The sequence below is a fragment of the Myodes glareolus genome, chromosome 8 (genome assembly GCF_982192425.1).
Source record: "Myodes glareolus chromosome 8, mMyoGla1.1, whole genome shotgun sequence".
Taxonomy (NCBI): Eukaryota; Metazoa; Chordata; class Mammalia; order Rodentia; family Cricetidae; genus Myodes; species Myodes glareolus.
The window spans coordinates 109,889,274-109,908,566 of record NC_142033.1 but is presented as its reverse complement, the minus strand read 5'-3'; the positions used below and the strand labels follow the sequence as shown (position 1 = coordinate 109,908,566).

General features: G+C 49.7%; 1 protein-coding gene across 1 annotated transcript in view; it reads left to right on the top strand.

Annotated features, from left to right (window-relative positions):
• The window catches only part of Myo1f (myosin IF), a 47,602-nt gene extending 28,660 nt beyond the window's left edge, over nucleotides 1-18,942 (top strand). The window contains exons 15-28 of the mRNA XM_048430100.3: nucleotides 288-373; nucleotides 1,677-1,758; nucleotides 3,586-3,692; nucleotides 4,677-4,775; nucleotides 4,860-5,004; nucleotides 8,780-8,894; nucleotides 8,982-9,151; nucleotides 12,648-12,793; nucleotides 13,160-13,306; nucleotides 13,455-13,603; nucleotides 14,037-14,120; nucleotides 15,745-15,940; nucleotides 16,040-16,209; nucleotides 18,477-18,942. Coding sequence (XP_048286057.3) covers nucleotides 288-373; nucleotides 1,677-1,758; nucleotides 3,586-3,692; nucleotides 4,677-4,775; nucleotides 4,860-5,004; nucleotides 8,780-8,894; nucleotides 8,982-9,151; nucleotides 12,648-12,793; nucleotides 13,160-13,306; nucleotides 13,455-13,603; nucleotides 14,037-14,120; nucleotides 15,745-15,940; nucleotides 16,040-16,209; nucleotides 18,477-18,553 — 1,773 coding nt within the window. The 3' untranslated portion in view covers nucleotides 18,554-18,942. The remainder of the gene's footprint in view (nucleotides 1-287; nucleotides 374-1,676; nucleotides 1,759-3,585; nucleotides 3,693-4,676; nucleotides 4,776-4,859; nucleotides 5,005-8,779; nucleotides 8,895-8,981; nucleotides 9,152-12,647; nucleotides 12,794-13,159; nucleotides 13,307-13,454; nucleotides 13,604-14,036; nucleotides 14,121-15,744; nucleotides 15,941-16,039; nucleotides 16,210-18,476) is intronic.
• The last annotated feature ends 351 nt before the right edge of the window (nucleotides 18,943-19,293 follow it).

Genomic DNA, 19,293 nt, shown 5'->3' with positions numbered 1-19,293 from the left:
AGTTTGGCCTATAACGTCCCACCTTCCCCTGCCACTGATCAAAACTTCAGCCCTGCCGCTCAACCCGGTGTCTCCCCTTACCGCCAACTCCAGCCTTCCTCCTTCAGCTTCAACTGAGCATCAGACTTCTGGGAAGCCAGGCCCCAAACAATAGGTCACAAGCCACCATTTGGAATCACAGATGTTTTTCTAACTGCACGTAACTCCAGGCCTCTCAGCCCTGAGCAGGCTGCCTGCCCTGACATCCGGAAGCACATGACTCTCCTTGCTCCTCACCAACCCCCCAGGTCTCCTACGACGTCAGTGGCTTCTGCGAGAGGAACCGGGACGTGCTGTTCTCCGACCTTATAGAACTGATGCAGTCCAGCGACCAGTGAGTCGGCCTGTGTGACCTCTGGGCAGACCCTCAGAAGGATGGCGGCCTGGGAACTGCTGTGCCTTCTCCAGAACTTGGTCGTGCTACGGGCTTTGTGACCCTGGTTGTGTGGTCAAGATACAGTTCTGATCTAAAGCTCTGAAGGCTGAGGGTGTAACTCGGGATGAGTGATCCCCCCTAGAGTGTCGGAGCTTGGACCCCAGTTCTAGGGCAGAAAAAAAGAAAAGAAAAGAAACTTCCAAAGCTTGATCTACTGACAGCGGGTCCCTCCTCAGGGGAAGCCCTGAGTTCAGTTCCCTGCGTGTCTCATCTGTTGTAACTCCTCACAGGCCTAGCAGTCCAGTGGTTAGTCAGCTGCTCGTTGAGTGAAGCGAAAACACATTCCAGGCGTGGGGACACAGCTCAGTTGGTATGCTAGGCACGCCCTGGGTTCCCTCTCCAGGACTGTGTAAACTCAGGAGGTGGAGGTGGGAGGTGAGTTCAGGGCCATCCTGGGCTCCATGAGACCCTGCCTCAAAAGGAGGGGGACTTGGGGTGTAGCTCAGTTGGTAGCTTTCTTGCCTAAAATACAGGAAGTCCTTGATTCCATCACCGGTACCACACAAAACCAGCTGTGATATCATACACGCGTCATGCCAGCACTTGGAGGGTAACTTGTGATCGTCAGCTCACTTTTAGGGGTCAGCCTCGACCTCCTTAGTACTCAGACTGTTGCCGTGCATGGCTGTGCTTGGTAGATGTGGTGCTGAAGACAGAATCCAGAGCTGTATTCATGCAAAGCAACCACCTTCCACCTAATCCATACGCCAGCCCCTTGTTTGTTGTTTTACTACAGGGTTCTCTCTCGTGCCATACGTGATGGTGCACGCTTCTAATCCCGGCGCTTGGGAGGCAAGGGCAGGTAGATCTCTGTGAGTTTGAGGCCAGCCTGGTCTATATAGTGAGTTCCAGGAGAGAGCACAGTCAGGGCTGTGTAGAAAGACCATGTCACAAGAGAAAAAAAAAGTCTCATAAATAGCCCAGGCTGGCCTTGAACCTCCTAAGTGCTGGGATGACAGGTGTGCACCCCACATTATGCACATGTTTCTGTTGTATTTAACATACCGAATGACTTGCTATTATCATGGAGTAAGACTAAAAAATGCAGATAAATCCAAAGACCCAAGGAACACTGCCAACTTCAAGGCCCCTGAACACATTCAGGGGAACCCTGTTTGCATCATGGCATCAGAACTCTGAGGGAGGTAGAGCAATGTCCCAGGCTCTGTCTGCACTCCCATCCACTCCTCTCTCCTCCTAGAGCCTTCCTACGGATGCTCTTTCCTGAGAAGCTAGACACAGACAAGAAGGGCCGCCCCAGCACTGCTGGCTCCAAGATCAAGGTGAGCCTGGTGGCAGGGAGGGGGCAGGAAAGGCAAGCTCTGCTTTCCCAGACTCCTCCTCTCCTTGTTCAAATGTCTGTCTGTTCTCAATGCCTGTGGCACCCTTTGACCTACAGAGCCTTCCTTCAGCTCTGTAAGAGGGAAGATGGGCTAAAGCTCGGTCCATCTGTCCTTCCTTTTCTTCCTCCTCTCCTTCATTTCCCTCCCTGTCTCTGTCCTTCCTCTCCCTCTTTCTTTCACTTCCCACCTCTTCCCCCTTTCTCTGCTCTCCCTTCCTATCCCCCTACCTCACTATCCTCTACCTTCTAACTTTCCCTCCCCACCCTTGTCTGGCTTTCCCCCCCCTTCCCTCTTTCTGTCCCTCCATCTTCCCTCTCTCCCTTCCTTCCTGTGCTAGGGAACAGAACCCAAGGTCTTGCACATGCTAAGCATGCATGCTATCCTTGGATGACACTTCCCAGATCACTTCTTTTAAAAGGTATAAACACACACACACAAACATGCACATGTGCACACGCGCACGCACACACTAGACTGGGCTAGCTTACCCATTTTAAGTGTGCAGTTCAGTGACATTGGCTATGTTCACAGCCATCTCCAAAGTTTCTCATCTTTCCAAATACAGACTCTGTCCCCATTCACAACTAACTGCCCTGCCCCTGGCTCGTATCATCCTGCTTTCTGTCTGTAAGATCTGGCGGTTCTATGGACCTCTTGTGAAGGCATCACCCAGAATGTGTTCTCAGGGCCATCCTTGCTGGAGCTTGTGTCAGAAAGTCCTTTCTTCTTCTTCTTCTTCTTCTTCTTCTTCTTCTTCTTCTTCTTCTTCTTCTTCTTCTTCTTCTTCTTCTTCTTCTTCTTCTTCTTCCTCTTCCTCTTCCTCCTCCTCCTCCTCCTCCTCTTCTTCTTCCTCCTCCTCCTTCTCCTCCTTCTTTTTTTGGTTTTTTGAGACAGGGTTTCTTTGTGTAACAACCTTTGCTGTCATGGAACTCACTCTGTAGACCAGGCTGACCTTGAACTCACAGAGATTCACCTGCCTCTGCCCCCCAAGTTCTAGGATTAAAGGCACATGCCCCACCACCTGGCTAGTCCTTCCTTCTTACGGCTGAATAATATCACAGTGTGTGGAAGTACCACATTATGTTCATTTTCTCATTCACCGTGCAGAAGGGCTGGGTCCTCCTTCTGCTGAGGATGAACAACGCTGCAGAGACCCTGTGGCCCCATCGTAAGCGTGCATTCGCAACCGTTTGTTGAGGACTTTGTGATGGTAGCAGATGCAGGATGCTCACACATACACACATACATGCTCAATCCCGCTTGGCAGATGGAGATGCCGTGGATCAAAAAGGGGCAGCCATGGGTCACGCAGTAGAGTTTTAACCTGAATATCTCATGTTATCCTAGTCATAGTCATCACCTGGCCCCACGGCCTTCCCCAGATGACTAAAATTCATTACTCCGAAACCCAAGGCTGACCTGTCCACCCCACCCCATTTCTAAAGTAGCTGTCCCCGTGAAGACAAGCAGAAAGTCTGGGCAGTGAGCTGTTCTGGTTTTTCTGTTACTCAGTCATCAAACATCTCCTAAACCCTTACTATCTGTTAAGCTATGTGGTCAGTGTGGCAGACACTAGAACTCTGAGTTTGGATTTAATAACTGGATAGATGCACAACATCAGCCTTCATGGTGGGAGCTTAGGGAGGTGTGCACACTGCAGCTTGCCTGCTCAGCCTCTCCCCTCTTGAATGAATCTGTTTCCTCAATCGGGAGAGCCAGGGCCCTATCCTCAAGCCTTCCTGACTTCTGCCTTTCCCTCTGCCTCAGAAACAAGCCAATGACCTGGTGTCCACGCTGAAGAAGTGCACACCCCACTATATCCGCTGCATCAAACCCAATGAGACCAAGCGGCCCCGGGACTGGGAGGAGAGCAGGTGAACTGACCCCTCCTTTGCATCTGGTGCCAAATCTAGGCACCCATTGGAGCAGCCACTCTGACCCACAGACAAAGCACCAGCGTTAGGACCCCTCCAAACTGCACTCTAAGACTACCTTAGAATCCTCTAGGGGCTCAGTGAGACACACAGCAGGTAAAAGTGTTTGCTGCCAAACCTGATGATCTGGATTCAATCCTGGGCTCCACACAATGGAAGGAATGAGTCAACACCTGCAAGATGTTCTCTGATGGCCACATGCATACTGTGACCTGTGACATGCATGTGTGCACACAACACAAACACACACCAATAAAAATAAACTGTAAGAATGTAAAACCTCTATGGCCCCAGAGTTATAGATAGAACTGATGGAGGCACCCCCCCACCAGTCCCCAGGTAACCCCAGACAGACTGTAAGAGAATCCAAACCCAATTTCTCAGACCTAAACTCCAGAACTGATTCTAGAACCAACCCCCAAGATGAGCCCAGACCTACCCCTCAGGTCCAAGATTTGGTTCCCAGACTGAACTGAGACACTGTCTAAACCATGCCCAAGCTGCATATGGTATTTTTTCATGTATTTTTTCTCAGCCTTGGGAGGTAGATCACATCATATTCAAGGGAAACCTATGCTGCACAGAGCAACACTAGTCACAGACAGACAGACAGACAGGCAAACATATAGATAGACAGATATGTAGACAATAGATAGGCCATATATAGGCAGGGGACAGAAATAGATAGGTGATAAAAATAGAAAACATATATTGATAGAGAAATACATAGCTAATGTATAGATAGGAGATAGATAGATGATAGATAGATAGATAGATAGATAGATAGATAGATAGATAGATGATAGATAGATAGATACATACATACATATAATAGACAGACAGACAGACTGACCGATCCATGAGATGCCCCTACCACAAGCCCAGCTCCCACTCTCTGGAACTTAGGCTACCTCCCTCCCACAGGGTGAAGCACCAGGTGGAGTACCTGGGCCTACGGGAGAACATCAGGGTGCGCAGGGCAGGCTTTGCCTACCGTCGGCAGTTCTCCAAGTTCCTGCAGAGGTGAGGCACCCATCTTCCTTGCCTTGATTGCCTCACCTCAGATCTGCTCCAAATCCCCCACACCCTCATGTCTTCTGCATGCAGGTATGCCATTCTGACCCCTGAGACATGGCCACGGTGGCGTGGGGATGAACGCCAGGGTGTCCAGCACCTGCTTCGTGCTGTCAACATGGAGCCAGACCAGTACCAGATGGGAAGTACCAAGGTCTTTGTTAAGAACCCAGAGTCGGTGAGTGCACGAAGAGAAAAAGTTCTGGGTCAATCCCCAGACCTCACATAGAGGTGGACAGAGAAAACCAACTGTACAAGCATGTCCTCCTCTGACCGTCACATACGCACCATGGGACTCCTGCATGACACTACCACACTGTACACACACACACACACACACACACATGCATACATACAGACATGCATAGAAACACACATGCATGTACACAGACACACAGACAGAAACACACATGCATACATACAGACATGCATAGAAACACACATGCATACACACACACAGAAACACACATGCATACACACACAGATAGAAACACACATGCATGCACACAGACACACACAGACAGAAACACACACGCACACACACACATGCATACACACTCACACAGACAGAAACACGCATGCATACACACACACACAGAAACACACACACACAGAAACACACACACATATACCCACACATTTTAAAAGGTGAAATATAAGAGCATAAGAAAATAAAGAGGGAGCTGGGCAGTTGGTGGCGCACGCCTTTAATCCCAGCACTAGAGAGGCAGAGGCAGGCAGATCTCCAAGTTCGAGGTCAACCTGGTCTATAGAGTGAGTTTCAGGATAGCCAGGGCTACACATACACAAAAATCCCATCTCAAAAGAATCAAATAAACAAACAAACAAATAGGGAAGAGGAAAGTGGGAGGGAGGAAGGGAGACTTGAGGTTGAGGTTAGGGATACAGCTCAGTTACAGAGCATTTGCCTAACATGTAGGAGGCCTGGGTTTCATCTCCAACGAGAGAAGGGAGAGAGAGAATACATGCATTGCTAGGTGTGGTAGTGCACAACACCTAAAATCCCAGCCTGCTAGAGGCTGAGGCAGTAGGGCTGGGAATTCCACAGCTTAGTGTCCCCCACAGGTCTAACTGAGACAAAAATTTTGACATATAGATCTTGATTTTGGGGAAATGGACCAGATGAGAACAATGAACACATGATGAGTTAGTGGTCAGTTTTTATCAGCATAGGGGAAAAAGGAGACTGAATTATTTGCTGAGGTTTTTTTTTGTTGTTTGTTTGTTTATGATGAGGTCTCATTATGCAGCCCTGGCTGGCCTAGAAGTTGTTACCTACACAAGGCTGGCCTTGAACTCACAGAGATTCACCTGTCTGCTGGAATTAAAAGTGTGCACCAGCTGGGTGTTATAGCACATCCCTTTAATCTTGCTCAGGAGGCCAGCCTGGTCTACATTGTGAGTTCCAGGACAGCCAGGGCCATGTAGAAAGATTCTGTCGATAGACAGACAGACAGACAGACAGACAGACAGACAGACAGATGATAGATAGATAGATAGATAGATAGATAGATAGATAGATAGATAGATAGATAGATAGACAGATAGACAGACAGATAGGCAGGCAGATTAGATAGTTTTTTTTTAGATTTTACTTATGTGCATGGATGTTTTGCCTACATGGCTGAGTACGATGTACATGCAGTGCCTGTAGAGGTCATAAGAGGGATTCAGATCCCCTAGGCTGGAGGTATAGACAGTTTTGAGCTGCCATGTTGATACCAGTAAACAAATGGGGTCATCTGGAAAAGTAGCCAGTGTTTTTATCCTCTGAGCTCCAACACTAAATATTTTGATGGTGTGGGGGACTGACTCAGATGAAAAGAATTATAGTAAGATGAAAGTAGAAAAACAAAGGGAGATGGGCTAGAAAGTTGGCTCAGCAGCTAAGAGCACTTACCGCCGCTGCAGAGGACATGCTGGCACTGCGTGCACGTGGTACACAGAGAGCCATGTGGGCAAAACACCCATATGCATAAAATTCAAAATAAACAAATCTTTAAATTTAAAAAAAAATAAGCCGGGCGGGGTGGTGCACACCTTTAATCTCAGTACTCAGGAGGCAGAGGCAGGAGACTCTCCGTAAATTCGAGGCCAGCCTGCGCTACAGAGTGAGTTCCAGGACAGCCAGGGCTACACAGTGAGACCCTGCCTCAAAAAAACAAACAAAAAGAAAGAAATCTTTTAAAAAGAAAAACAAAAGTAGAGAAAAATGGCTAAAAGAAAAGGCTGGGCTGATGATATGTCTCCGAGGATTAAGCCTCTTGCCAAGCTAGACATCCGAATCTGATCGCTGGCACCCACATGGCGAAAGGCGAGAATTGACTCCCCAAAGTTGTCCCTAAGCTGCCGTGAGTTCATCCCAGCAACACATAGACACATACACACACTCACACAAATAAATGCAACTTTAAAACTTTAAAAGGAGGCTGGGTGGTGGTGGCGCACGCCTTTAATCCCAGCACTCGGGAGGCAGAGGCAGGCGGATCTCTGTGAGTTCGAGGCCAGCCTGGTCTACAAGAGCTAGTTCCAGGACACATTCCAAAACTACAGGGAAACCCTGTCTCAAAAAACCAAAACAAAACAACAAAAAATAAAGCCTTTAAAAAGAAAAAGGGATAACAATGAAGAAAGACTGTGTTTTATGAAAACAAACAAACAAAAAAAAAAAAACAAGTTAAATGCGATTACAGAAATCAGTCCTTGTCCAGATAGCTGTGTGTGTGATGCTGGGGTAAAACCCAAGGCCTCCCATGCTAACCACACACGCCACCACTGAGCTATTCCCCTGACCCTTGATCTGAATTTTGCTCTTGTTGGGGTGAGAAGTGTTTTACAAAGTCTTCAGGCTTGGACACAAATATTTTTATCCACTAACCTACTTCTACAAGACCTAGTTATTTTTTAAAAAGCAGAGCCAGTTTTGCTCTCCATAGTACTTCCCAGGCTGGAGAAATGGCACAGTTAGTAGGTGCTCGCCATGCAAGCCTGAGTTTGGTCCTCAGAATTCATGTTAAATGGCCAGGCTTGGGGAGACGCACCTGTAATTCTTGTGCTGGAAACAGGAGTAGTATGGATCACTGGCCAGCCAGCTGATCCGTGAGACCCAGGTTCAGAGAAAGACCCTGCCTCAAAAACTAAGGCAGAGGACTGGAGAGGTGGCTCGGCAGTTAAGGGCACTGGTTACTCTTCCAGAGGATCCAGGTTCGATTCCCAGCTCCAAATGATTTGATGCCTCTTCTGGCCTCTGAGGGCACCGCATGCACATAGTGTACATGCAGACAAGCATATACACACTAAAATAATAATTTAAAAAATAAAATGAGCTGGAGGGGAATAGAAGACACCCAGCATCAACCCCTGGCTTCCAAGGGCACACACGCACACACACACACACACACAGAGAGAGAGAGAGAGAGAGAGAGAGAGAGAGAGAGAGAGAGAGAGCACTACGATGTATGGGTGCACACAGAGGCCAGAAGAGGATGTTGGATCCCACGCAGCTGGAGTCGCAGGGGTTGTGAGCTGCCTGACGCGGGTGCTGGGAACTGGATCTGGCTCTTCTGCAGGAGCAGCAGGCCCTCTTAACTGCCCTGCCATCTCTGTCTAGCACAGCACTTCTGTGCCAATTTAATGCAGAGGGGTGTGAGCCCCCAAGTGGGAAGGACTTCTGGGTACAGTCATGAAGAGGGTGGGGAGGATGGGACTCAGTTGATAGAGGGCTTCCCTAGAATGCACGAAGTCCTGGGCTTCATCCCCGGCAGCCCTTCAACCAGATGTGATGGTGCATGCCTGTCCTTAGCACTTCAGAGGTAAAGGCAGGAGGGTCAGGGGTTCAAAATTGTCCTCAGCTGCATAGCAAGTGTGAGGCTTCTATGGGAACTCAGGGGCTTGGGAGAGGCCAGGACCCAACACCCCTCCCTCCTGTCCAGCTTTTCCTCCTGGAAGAAATGCGAGAGAGGAAGTTTGATGGCTTCGCCCGTACCATCCAGAAAGCCTGGCGGCGCCACATAGCAGTCCGAAAGTATGAGGAGATGCGGGAAGAAGGTGAGGAGCCTCCGCTAGGAGGCTCAGTCTGTGGGCAGGAGGATTAGAGAGAGGCCATGACTTCCAACCACACGTGTGTCCTCACAGCTTCCAACATCCTACTGAACAAGAAGGAACGCAGGCGAAACAGCATTAACCGGAATTTTGTCGGGGACTATCTGGGGCTGGAGGAGCGGCCTGAGTTGCGCCAGTTCCTGGCCAAAAGGGAACGCGTGGACTTTGCCGACTCAGTCACCAAGTATGACCGCCGTTTCAAGGTAAGACCTGAGTGGGTGTTCCCATCAAAGGCTGTGCCTCTGCCTCGCACCCGTACCAGAGACACACCGCCCACGGGATCCAGATGCTGGTTCACCTAGCTTCCAGAGATCTTTCCTCACAGACGTGCTCCCGCCAGGCTCAGACACACCTATCCACAAGTAAACCCTCCACTGTAGTGGATCCTGCTGTCCCTCAAACATGACCTCATGGGGCTGGCAGAGCCCTTGCTTAGCGTGAACCCTGGGTTCTATCCTCAGTACTACACAAACCAGGTATATGTCTATAATTCCAGCTCTTGGAGGGTTCAGGATTTCAAGTTCACCCTCTTCTATATAGTGTGTTCCAGGTCAGCCTGAGCTATGTGAAAGCCCAAGGGGGAGGGAGACACTATATTAGCACTGCCACACCCACCCGCACTCCCACAGCTGATAATAGAGCCGTCTGTCAAACCTGTCCTTGTGTAGCCCAGACTACCTATCCATCAGCTATCCCTTTACCTTGCCCAGTCCATAGGACCGCTTCCCTCACCTGGCTTAGACACACCTGTCCCTTGATTCTGATGCCCCTGTCCATATAAACACTCTCACCAAGCCAAGGGATCCTTGTCCACAGGCGCATGCCTGACTGTCCTAGAAATCATGACCAAATTAATTTTCGTGATCGAATAACCTAATGTAGAAAAATCTCTTCCAGACATGCACATCTGTACATAGCATGTAGCCTGTGGCCCGCCCACCACACAAGGACACTCCCATCTCTTCCAGACATGCACATCTGTACATAGCATGTAGCCTGTGGCCCGCCCACCACACAAGGACACTTCCATCTCTTCCAGACATGCACATCTGTACATAGCATGTAGCCTGTGGCCCGCCCACTACACAAGGACACTTTCACCTCTGAGTCCAGACGATCCACTTCCATAAGACACACTCTCGTTTGCTGCCTCAGTTAGGGTTTCTACTGCTGTGGAGAGACACCATGGTCATGGCAACGCTTATAAGAAAAACACTGAATTGGGATGGCTCACAGTTTCAGAAGTTCAGTCCATTATCATCATGGCAGGGAGCATGGTGGTGTGCAGGAGACATGGTGCTGGCTACATCTTGATCAGAAGGCAGCAGGAAGTGGTCTGAGTGTAGGAGAAGGCAAAGTCCACCCCCTCTGTGACACACTTTCTCCAACAAGGCCACACCTACTCTAAAAAGGCCACATCTCCTAATAGTGCCACTGCCTTTGGGGACCATTTTCTTTCAAACCACCATACCTGCTTTCTTAGTTTTGTTACTCTGATAAAAGCGACGTATGGAAGAAAGGATTTACTGGGGCTGGAGAGATGGCTCAGCGGTTAAGAGCATTGCTTGCTCTTCCAAAGGTCCTGAGTTCAATTCCCAGCAACCACATGGTGGCTCAGAACCATCTGGAATGATGTCTGGTGCCCTCTTCTGGCCTTCGGGCATACACATAGACAGAATATTGTATACATAATAAATAAATAAATATTTTAGGGAAAAAAAAGAAAGAAAGGATTTATTTGGTTCACAGTTCCAGACTACAGTCTCTCAGCATGGGAGAATCAAGGCAGGAACCTTAAGCAGCTAGTGATATTCACAGCAAGAACAGAAATCAGTGAATTGAAGCATGCATGCACGTAACAGGCTTGCTCCTTTTTATTCAGCCTGAGGCACAGCCCATGAAATAGTCTTCCCACCTCATTAATGTACTCAAGATCATTTCCCGCAGATGTCCCCACATGCCAACCTATTCTAGAGAATCCCTTGAGTCTAGTTCGTGCTAAGTTGACAAACCAACCCTCAGGGACCAGCAAGTCAGCACAGCAGACAAAGGTACTTGCTGCCAATTTTGAGACCTGAGTTCAATTCCTAGAACCGAGTTGGCGGAGGGAAAGAACTGACTCCCACAGGTTGTCCTCTGGCCTCCATGCCATGTCATTCACATGTCCACACATGCACAGACACATACAAAATAAGTAACTGTTAAAATATAACTAGCCATCATGGTTGAACTTTTGGGCTGACTGGCGCAGTTCTTGTCGGCTGGACCTGGGATCTGAGGACCTCAAAGAACAGGGCAGTCTGATGCTGCAGACAGCCTGACTTCGGTGTCAGTGCGCTCTTATACAAGAATGGAACGAAGAAAGTAATGATCCAACGAAGGTTATCTGAGCTCAGAAAAGCACGATCAGAAAAACATGTACCTAAACATCAGTAAGCACATAGTAAATATTAGCAGAGCCGCCCTTTCCCAGAACTTCCTCAGCACAGATCGATTTAACCACAGTTGCCTGGTATATACAAGAGATTGTCTCTGGAAAAAACACAAAAGCAAGGCAGAAGACCATATCCAGATTCAGGGTCCACCGACCAGACTGGGTTCTAGAGCTATGTTCTGACATCCAACAAGAATAAACATGTCTTATAAATTAATAAAAATGTTTATCACAGGAGGCACCAAGAACAATCATGCGCCTGAGGCGAAAGGCCCTTTGCCTTTTCTGCTGAAGCCTCTTCCACAATTCCCCCAGGCATTGCTCACCGTCCATCACTCTTTCGACAGTGTTCGGGCGCATACCTGCCTTCCTATACAAATTCATAGACTTGTGTGGTTGGCCTAGAATTTGCAATCCTTCTGCCTTAGCCTCCTGATCACCAGGATCAGATGGATTAAGCTATATACTCCTGTTTATCCCGTAAATTGTATATACTCACCTGAGCAATCCATACCTTTACATAAGCTGGGCGGAGGGCATATGGTTCCGTGACAGAGTGTGCGCTTAGCATGCAAGAAGAATTCCATTCCCAGCACGAATCCATACAAATGCATAGAGCTGCTAACCAACGTCTGTTAACTCCAGATAGGTCAGTCAACAACAGACCAAAGAAATGATTCCATTAAGGTATAGCTTGGTTATTTCCAGGAGTGTGGCTAAAGGATTGGTTACTTAGAGAAGCATGGGCAACTTAGAATTGGCTATACCACCAGAGAATGTCTCTCATTCTCCCTCAGAATGCATGAACTGCCTATAGATCTTCAAGGAGGGATGGGGCTACATGAGTCCCTCCTAGCAACCATTAACTGTCTACAAATCCTCAGGACCCCTGGCCTCAAGAGTCCCCCACCAAAAGTTAATGGGCCTAATCTTGTGCAAGTCTCTGGAAAGTATATGTGGCTGCAGAGAGAGGGCCACAGTCATGCCATACCCAGAGGCCAGCGTTCCACAACACAAACACAAGGCCCAACCACAGCCAACAGGGTGTTTCTTATATCCTGCACCTGTTGACTGGTCCAGACATCCCTAATCAATATACCCTCACTTTTATTCTATTCCTTACATGATCTAGCAGCTCACACACCTGTGCTTGGAGGGATTTCCCAGTCACCATCCCTGCAAGCCCCGCCCTTGTCTGGAGTTGCTCATCTGACTGCCCAGGCCCTGGGGCCCAGCCATCAGCCTCTGGCTTTGCCTTTCCACAGCCCATCAAACGGGACCTGATCCTGACCCCTAAGTGTGTGTACGTGATTGGGAGAGAGAAGGTCAAAAAGGGGCCAGAGAAGGGCCTGGTTCGTGAAGTCCTGAAGAAGAAATTGGAGATCCAGGCCCTTCGAGGGGTGTCCCTCAGGTAAGGCCAAGTCCCTAGCCCTCTTGCCCCTTCCTGTCACACTCACTTACCCCTGCTTTCAGGATCTTCAACAAACTATTTAATTACACTTTTATCTGGGGAGACGGGCACACAGCCCAGCACATTGAGAGGAGGTCGGTAGAAAGGCATTCCACCTCAGGAATGTAACTCAGGTCCGACCCTACTTTCGTGATCTTTGCGTGGAGACAATTTCTGTCCCTCTCAATATCTGACCTCTGGTCCTTCCCAATTACCACCTTCTCGGGCTCTTTCCTTCTCCCTTCCCCAAATTTGATCCTCAGAGATTGGACCCCGCCTGCCTGTTTTCCTGTTCCCTCACTCTGCGCTCTCCTGCCTCTCCGCCAGCACCAGACAGGATGACTTCTTCATCCTGCAAGAAGAGGCTGCTGACAGTTTCTTAGAAAGTATCTTCAAGACCGAATTCGTCAGCCTTCTGTGCAAACGCTTTGAAGAGGCAGCGCGCAGGCCCCTGCCCCTCACCTTCAGCGACACGTATGCTCCTCAACCCACAGCCAATTCGAGCACCACTCTCTACCTGGTCTATGTGCGGTGCCCCCTGCCTACCGCAGGGACCCTGGCGCGGGCTGGGTGTGGAAGAGGAACCCCAGCTGGCGCCCCCAAATTCGCTTCTCTTCCCTAGACTACAGTTCCGGGTGAAGAAGGAAGGCTGGGGCGGAGGCAGTACCCGCAACGTCACCTTCTCCCGCGGGACAGGTGACTTGGCTATGCTCAAAGCTGGGGGCCGAGCTCTCACCATCAGCATTGGGGACGGTCTGCCTAAGAGCACCAGTAAGTACGCGGGAAGTAGAGGTGGACATCGTGGGGGCGAGGCCCGTTGGGGCGTGGTTGACGAAGACCAGTCAACTTTGTGGGGGTGGAGCTAGTTAGGCTGGTCTGGAGAGGCCAGGATCTCAAGGGTCAAGGTATAGAGGAAGATAACCCGCCTTAGGAAAATGACCAACGAGAGAAAAACGTGAAGGGTCGCGGCCATAGAAGCCACCCTAAACTGTCAACAGATGGTGGGTGAGGCGTGTCCTGAAGTGAGAGAGCTCAAAGAATAAGGAGGGTGAGGGGAAGGTTCAGAAAGGGTGGGATCTCTACCAGCAACTGACGGGGGAGAACCAATGAGTATGAGCAGAGGCGTGGTCCCGAGCAGAAGGAGTTGGTCCTGGTGTGGCCTGGCCAGTACTCAAATCTGTCTCTGCTGTCCTTCTCCTTTCAGAGCCTACACGGAAGGGGTTAGCCCAGGGAAGACCTCGAAGGTCAGCGCAGGCGCCTACTCGAGCAGCTCCTGGGCCCCCCAGAGGTGAGGACTTAGTGACTTATGCTGCCTTTTGTGGGCTTCAGAAACTAACGACAGTGACTCAACTCACTACAGCTCTCTAATCTACAAGAGGCATAATCGGGAATATTTCTAAGATCTGACCTCTCCCACCATCCGGCACAATCCTAGCCTGAAAACTACGTTTTATTTAGCCAACTCATCATATTTATTCTTGCCTCTAGACCTTTGCTTAGGCTTGGCATCCAAATCCCCACATTATTTACACCCTAAAGGTGGAATGCTTGCTTAGCATGCAGAAAGACATATAAATCTGGGTTTGTCAACTGCATTGGAAGTTTGAGACCCTGTCTCAAAAATAGATAGGAGAGCCAGGCAGTGGTGGTGCACACCTTAAACACCAGCATGTCGGAGGCGGAGGCAGGAGGATCTCCGAGTTTGGGGCCAGCCTGCTCTACAGGACAGGCTCCATAGCTACTGAAACCTCCCTCCCAAAAAAAGATGGATGGATGGATAGATAGATAGATAGATAGATAGATAGGTAGATAGATAGATAGATAGAACATAGAAAGGAAGGAAGGAAGGAGGGAGGGAAGGAAGGAAGGAAGGAAGAGAGAGAGAAAGAAAGAAACAAAGAAAGAAGAAGAAAGGGGAAGGGAAGAGAAGAAAAGGAAAGGAAAAAAGATTTGGGCTGGGTGTGGTGGTGAACACCTTTAATTCCAGGACTCAGGAGGCAAAGGCAAGGGGATCTCTGAAAGTTCAAGGCCAACTTGGTCTACACAGCCAGTGCCAGGCCAGCCAAGGCTACACAGTGAAACCATAAATCAAAGGAGAAGGGAGAGGTGGGAGGTGAGGAGGAGGAAGAGATAGAGAGAAGAAAGGAGGGGAGTAGGAAAAAGTGAGGGAGAAGGAAGAGGAAGAAAGAAAGAAATTCCCAAGTCTTCATTAAGTGTGTACTGTGGCATGTGACCCACGCATACACTAGTAATACATAAAGCCACTCACAAAAACCCTCTGTGGGTATCCCAGCATCTCGTAAAGTTTCCCTATAGATCCTCCTATCTTCAGGGCCCCTCATTCAGACTCTGTCCTTTTCTTTGTGTTTGTTTTGGTGGTTTGGTTTTTCTTCCTGTTTTTTTTTTGGGGGGGGGGTTGGTTTTGGTTTATTGAGACAGGGTTTCTCTGTGTAGCCCTGGCTGTCCTGGAACTCACTCTGTATACCAAGCTGGCCTTGACCCCAGAGATCCGCCTGCCTCTGCCTCCTGAGGGCTGGGGTTAAAGGTGTGCACTACCACCCCTGTTGAGAAAGGATCTTGATGGTAGTCCGGGAACTTACAAAGGTCTACCTGCCTCTGCCTTCCCAAGTGCTGGGGTTAAATGCATCACCATGTTCTTGTTTTTGAGACAGGGACACTCTATGTGGTTATGTGATCCTGGCTGGCAGGACCACTAGAACTTACAGAGATCCACCTGCCTCTTCTTCCCCAGGTGTTAAAGGCGAGCATCACCACTCCTGGCCCTCAGACACAGTTCTACCATACTGGGTTGAGAGTGGCTGCATCTTCTGTCAGGCTCAGATCTTAGCACCAACTCCTCAAATGTTCACAGCCACTCGTGACAGAGAACTCCATCTTTGTTTCCACCATAGGCATGCATCGAAATGGGGTACCACCTTCTTCCCGGGCGGCGCCCCTACCCCTGGAGATCACGTCTGGAAGGAGTTCCCAGAGGCCTCCCCGGGGCCCTCCGTCCTCAACCCTAGGAGCCAGCAGACGTCCGCGGGCACGGCCACCTTCAGAGCACAACACAGAATTCCTCAATGTGCCCGACCAGGGTGTGGCAGGGTAGGTAGGGAAGGGTGGAGGGCACAGCCCCAGGAGGTGGTTAAGGGATAGAGGAGTATCTATCCAGGGCTGTGATGAAACCCACACTGTCTCCTACAGCATGCAAAGGAAGCGAAGCGTAGGGCAGAGACCTGTGCCAGGTGTGGGCCGGCCCAAGCCCCAACCACGCATCCATGGCCCAAGATGCCGGGCACTGTACCAATACATAGGCCAAGATGTGGATGAGCTGAGCTTCAATGTGAATGAAGTAATCGAGATCCTCATGGAAGGTTTGTATTCCGGAGTAGAGGCTGAGAGTGGGGAGTGTTCAGAGTCTTAACAGTAGTGAGAAAGCTGCACATTGCTGCATAGCCTTCCCATACATGCGAAAACCAGGAACAAGGGCCAGAGAGATAGGTAAAGGCCATTGCCACCAAACCTAATGATCTGAGTTCTATGCCCAGGACTCTCACGGTGGAGAGAGAGAATGAACTCTTACACACACACACACACACACACACACACACACACGGCTGGGGAGATGGCTCCGTGGTTAAGGCTCTTGTCTTGAAAACGTGAGGACCAGCGTTCTGATTTCCAGAGTCCTCAGAGCTCTGGTTCTTTCTGAGAGATTCTGCCCCAGTGAATACGGGGGGTGAGCAGGAGGGAATGATGGCGTGGGGTCTCCACATGCACACACACCCCCATACATGGCCACCTACACACATGCAAAAACATACAACGCAGAGGTGCATACTATGCGCGCACATTATGGAAGAAGAAAGTGTAATTTAAAAAGTGTAGAGCTGGGGGCTGGAGAGATGGCTCAGTGGTTAAGAGCATTGCCTGCTCTTTCAAAGGTCCTGAGTTCAATTCCCGGCAACCACATGGTGCCTCACAGCCATCTGTAATGAGGTCTAGTGCCCTCTTCTGGCTTGCGGACATACACACGGACAGAATATTGTATACATAATAAATAAATAAATACAAAAAAAAGTGTAGAGCTGAGCCCAGTGGTGCACACTTACAAAAATAAAGAAATAAGCCGACTGGGTATCAGGCTCACAACCTCTCCAGAGCTGCACAGCCTGGATAACCCAGTCTCCGAAGATCGGCTCCTAAAGCGCCTAGGGCTGCGGTCTCATTTTATCACACCTCACGTCTCAGCCTTTTTATTATGTTATGTTATTTTGAGACAAGGTCATGCTATGTTGCCTGTGAACTCCCTGAGGACGGCTTCCCCCGGCCTCCTCCTGTGTGCTGAGGTGACAGGAAAGCAACACCACATCAGGGTGTAGCCTTATTTTCGTCAGTAACAACTGACTTTACAAGTCCTTGTAAGTAGGAAGGAAGCCGAGTTACGATGGCCCTGCCCAAGTCCTACCTTCATCCCCTGGCATGACCCCAGAAACACTTCAGAAGTGGGTAGCAGGGCCTCCTGGATGTCATGGGGACCTGGTCATTCCTAACCACGTCTGGGGTTTGGAGGAAGGCGTCTAAAGACAGAGACTGTCTAGACAATGGCAGAGACTGTTGAGTGCAGATCAGTGGGACAGCCCTTCCCTCATGTGCAGGAGGTGCTGGGTTTCTCAATGTAAGGGGGGACGAGGGAGGGGATGGGAGGGCGATAGAGAGAGGGAAGTCGGGCCGCTAAGGATATGGCTCAGTCAGTAAGCTTCTCAGCAGCAGCAATTTGCCTAGCATGTTCAAAGCCCCGGATTCAATCCCCAAAGCCCCACCTCCAGATCCAAAGGCTGACAGCCATGCATAATGTCACATACATGTAGTCCAAGAACTTCGGAAACTGAGGGTGGAGAGTATAAAGTCAAGCTGGGCTACTCGGGGAGAGAAAACCAGTCTCCAAACAAAACAGAAGTGTGATAGCAATAGCTCACGGGTATAATCACAGTCCTCAGGGGACAGAGGCGGGGGGGGGGGGGGGGGGGGGGGGGGAGATAAGGAGTCCAAGGTCAACCTCAGCAACGTAGTGCACGCATGCACACAACATGTCTTCAAGTTTATACATGTGTATCTTTGAGCATGTGTTTACGGACACATGTGTCTGTATGTGTGCATCTGTGTGTATGTGTGTAGGTGCACATATGTGCGTCCTTGTGTTTCATGAAGGTACACACCTGTCATCGTCTGCACATAGAGGTCAGAGGGCAACTTAAGGTGTCAGTCCTTCCCTTCCACCTTGTTTGAGACAGCGTCTTTTGTTGCTCGCTAGCTGACCCCAGCGTTTCCAGGGATTCTCCTGTCTCTACCTCCTGTTGCACCGTAGAGAAACATGGAATGACAGATGTGTCATGTACCGTTGCATCCAGCTTTCATGGGTTCTAAGAAACTCAGGCCCTCACTCATGCATGACAAATACTTTCTCCACTAAGCCGTCTCTCTGGCCCCATGCATAGTATATTTGCAGACAGGCGGAACCATACAATACCATGTCTCCAAAGCAAACAAAATACCCAAGCTGAGTATAAGATAGAAACAGAGAAAGCGTGCATGCTTTCCCCAGTGCGCACTGGGCATCTCAAGCTCTTCTCTCCCACAGATTCCTCTGGCTGGTGGAAGGGCCGACTCCACGGCCAGGAGGGTCTCTTCCCAGGAAACTACGTGGAGAAGATCTGACTACCCACCCACCAGTCTGCCTGCTTGCCCGCCAGGGAGCCAAGCCCTGCCGGTGGGAAATTGATTTCTCTGGCTGCAAGGCCAGAATGCTCAGGCCTGTGGCCTCCAGTCCAGTGAGGGCCCTGTGTGTGGAGGATCACCACTGTCACACCCCATGCCTGGTGCTGGCCTCCCATGGGTTGAATCGCTGTCCAAGTCTCTATGTCATCATGTGTCCGATAGGATTCGCTGCAGAACCTACCTCCCAACTGCCTTGTGTGTATGAAATGAATCATGTCCCGCCCTGAGAGCCAAGTGCAGTGCACAGTCCAGGGTTAGGGGACTTTGACAGTCGGGCTCTCCACCTTTCTCTCATCACTGGGGCAAATAAACATGTCAGGTAAAAACAAGGAGAAAATTACTGAGTTCTGGGGCTGGGGATGTGGCTTAGTTGGCAGAGTGCTCGCTTCTCAACATGAGGCCCTGGGTTTCATCAGGGCCACATAAAATTGGGCATGGTGGTGCATGACTGTGATCTCAGTAGTCAAGAGACGGGGGCAGGGAGACCGAGAGTGCAATGTCAGCCTGACTACACAGTTGATTATTTATTTTTGTGTGTGGTGGTGGCTGAGGGGGAGGGAGGTCTGAGGACACCCTTGTGAAGCTTCTTCTCTCCTTCTACCATGTGGATTTCAGGAATCAAACTCACGTCATCAAGCTTTGTGGTGAGGGCCTTAGCCCACTAAGCCATCTCACCAGTC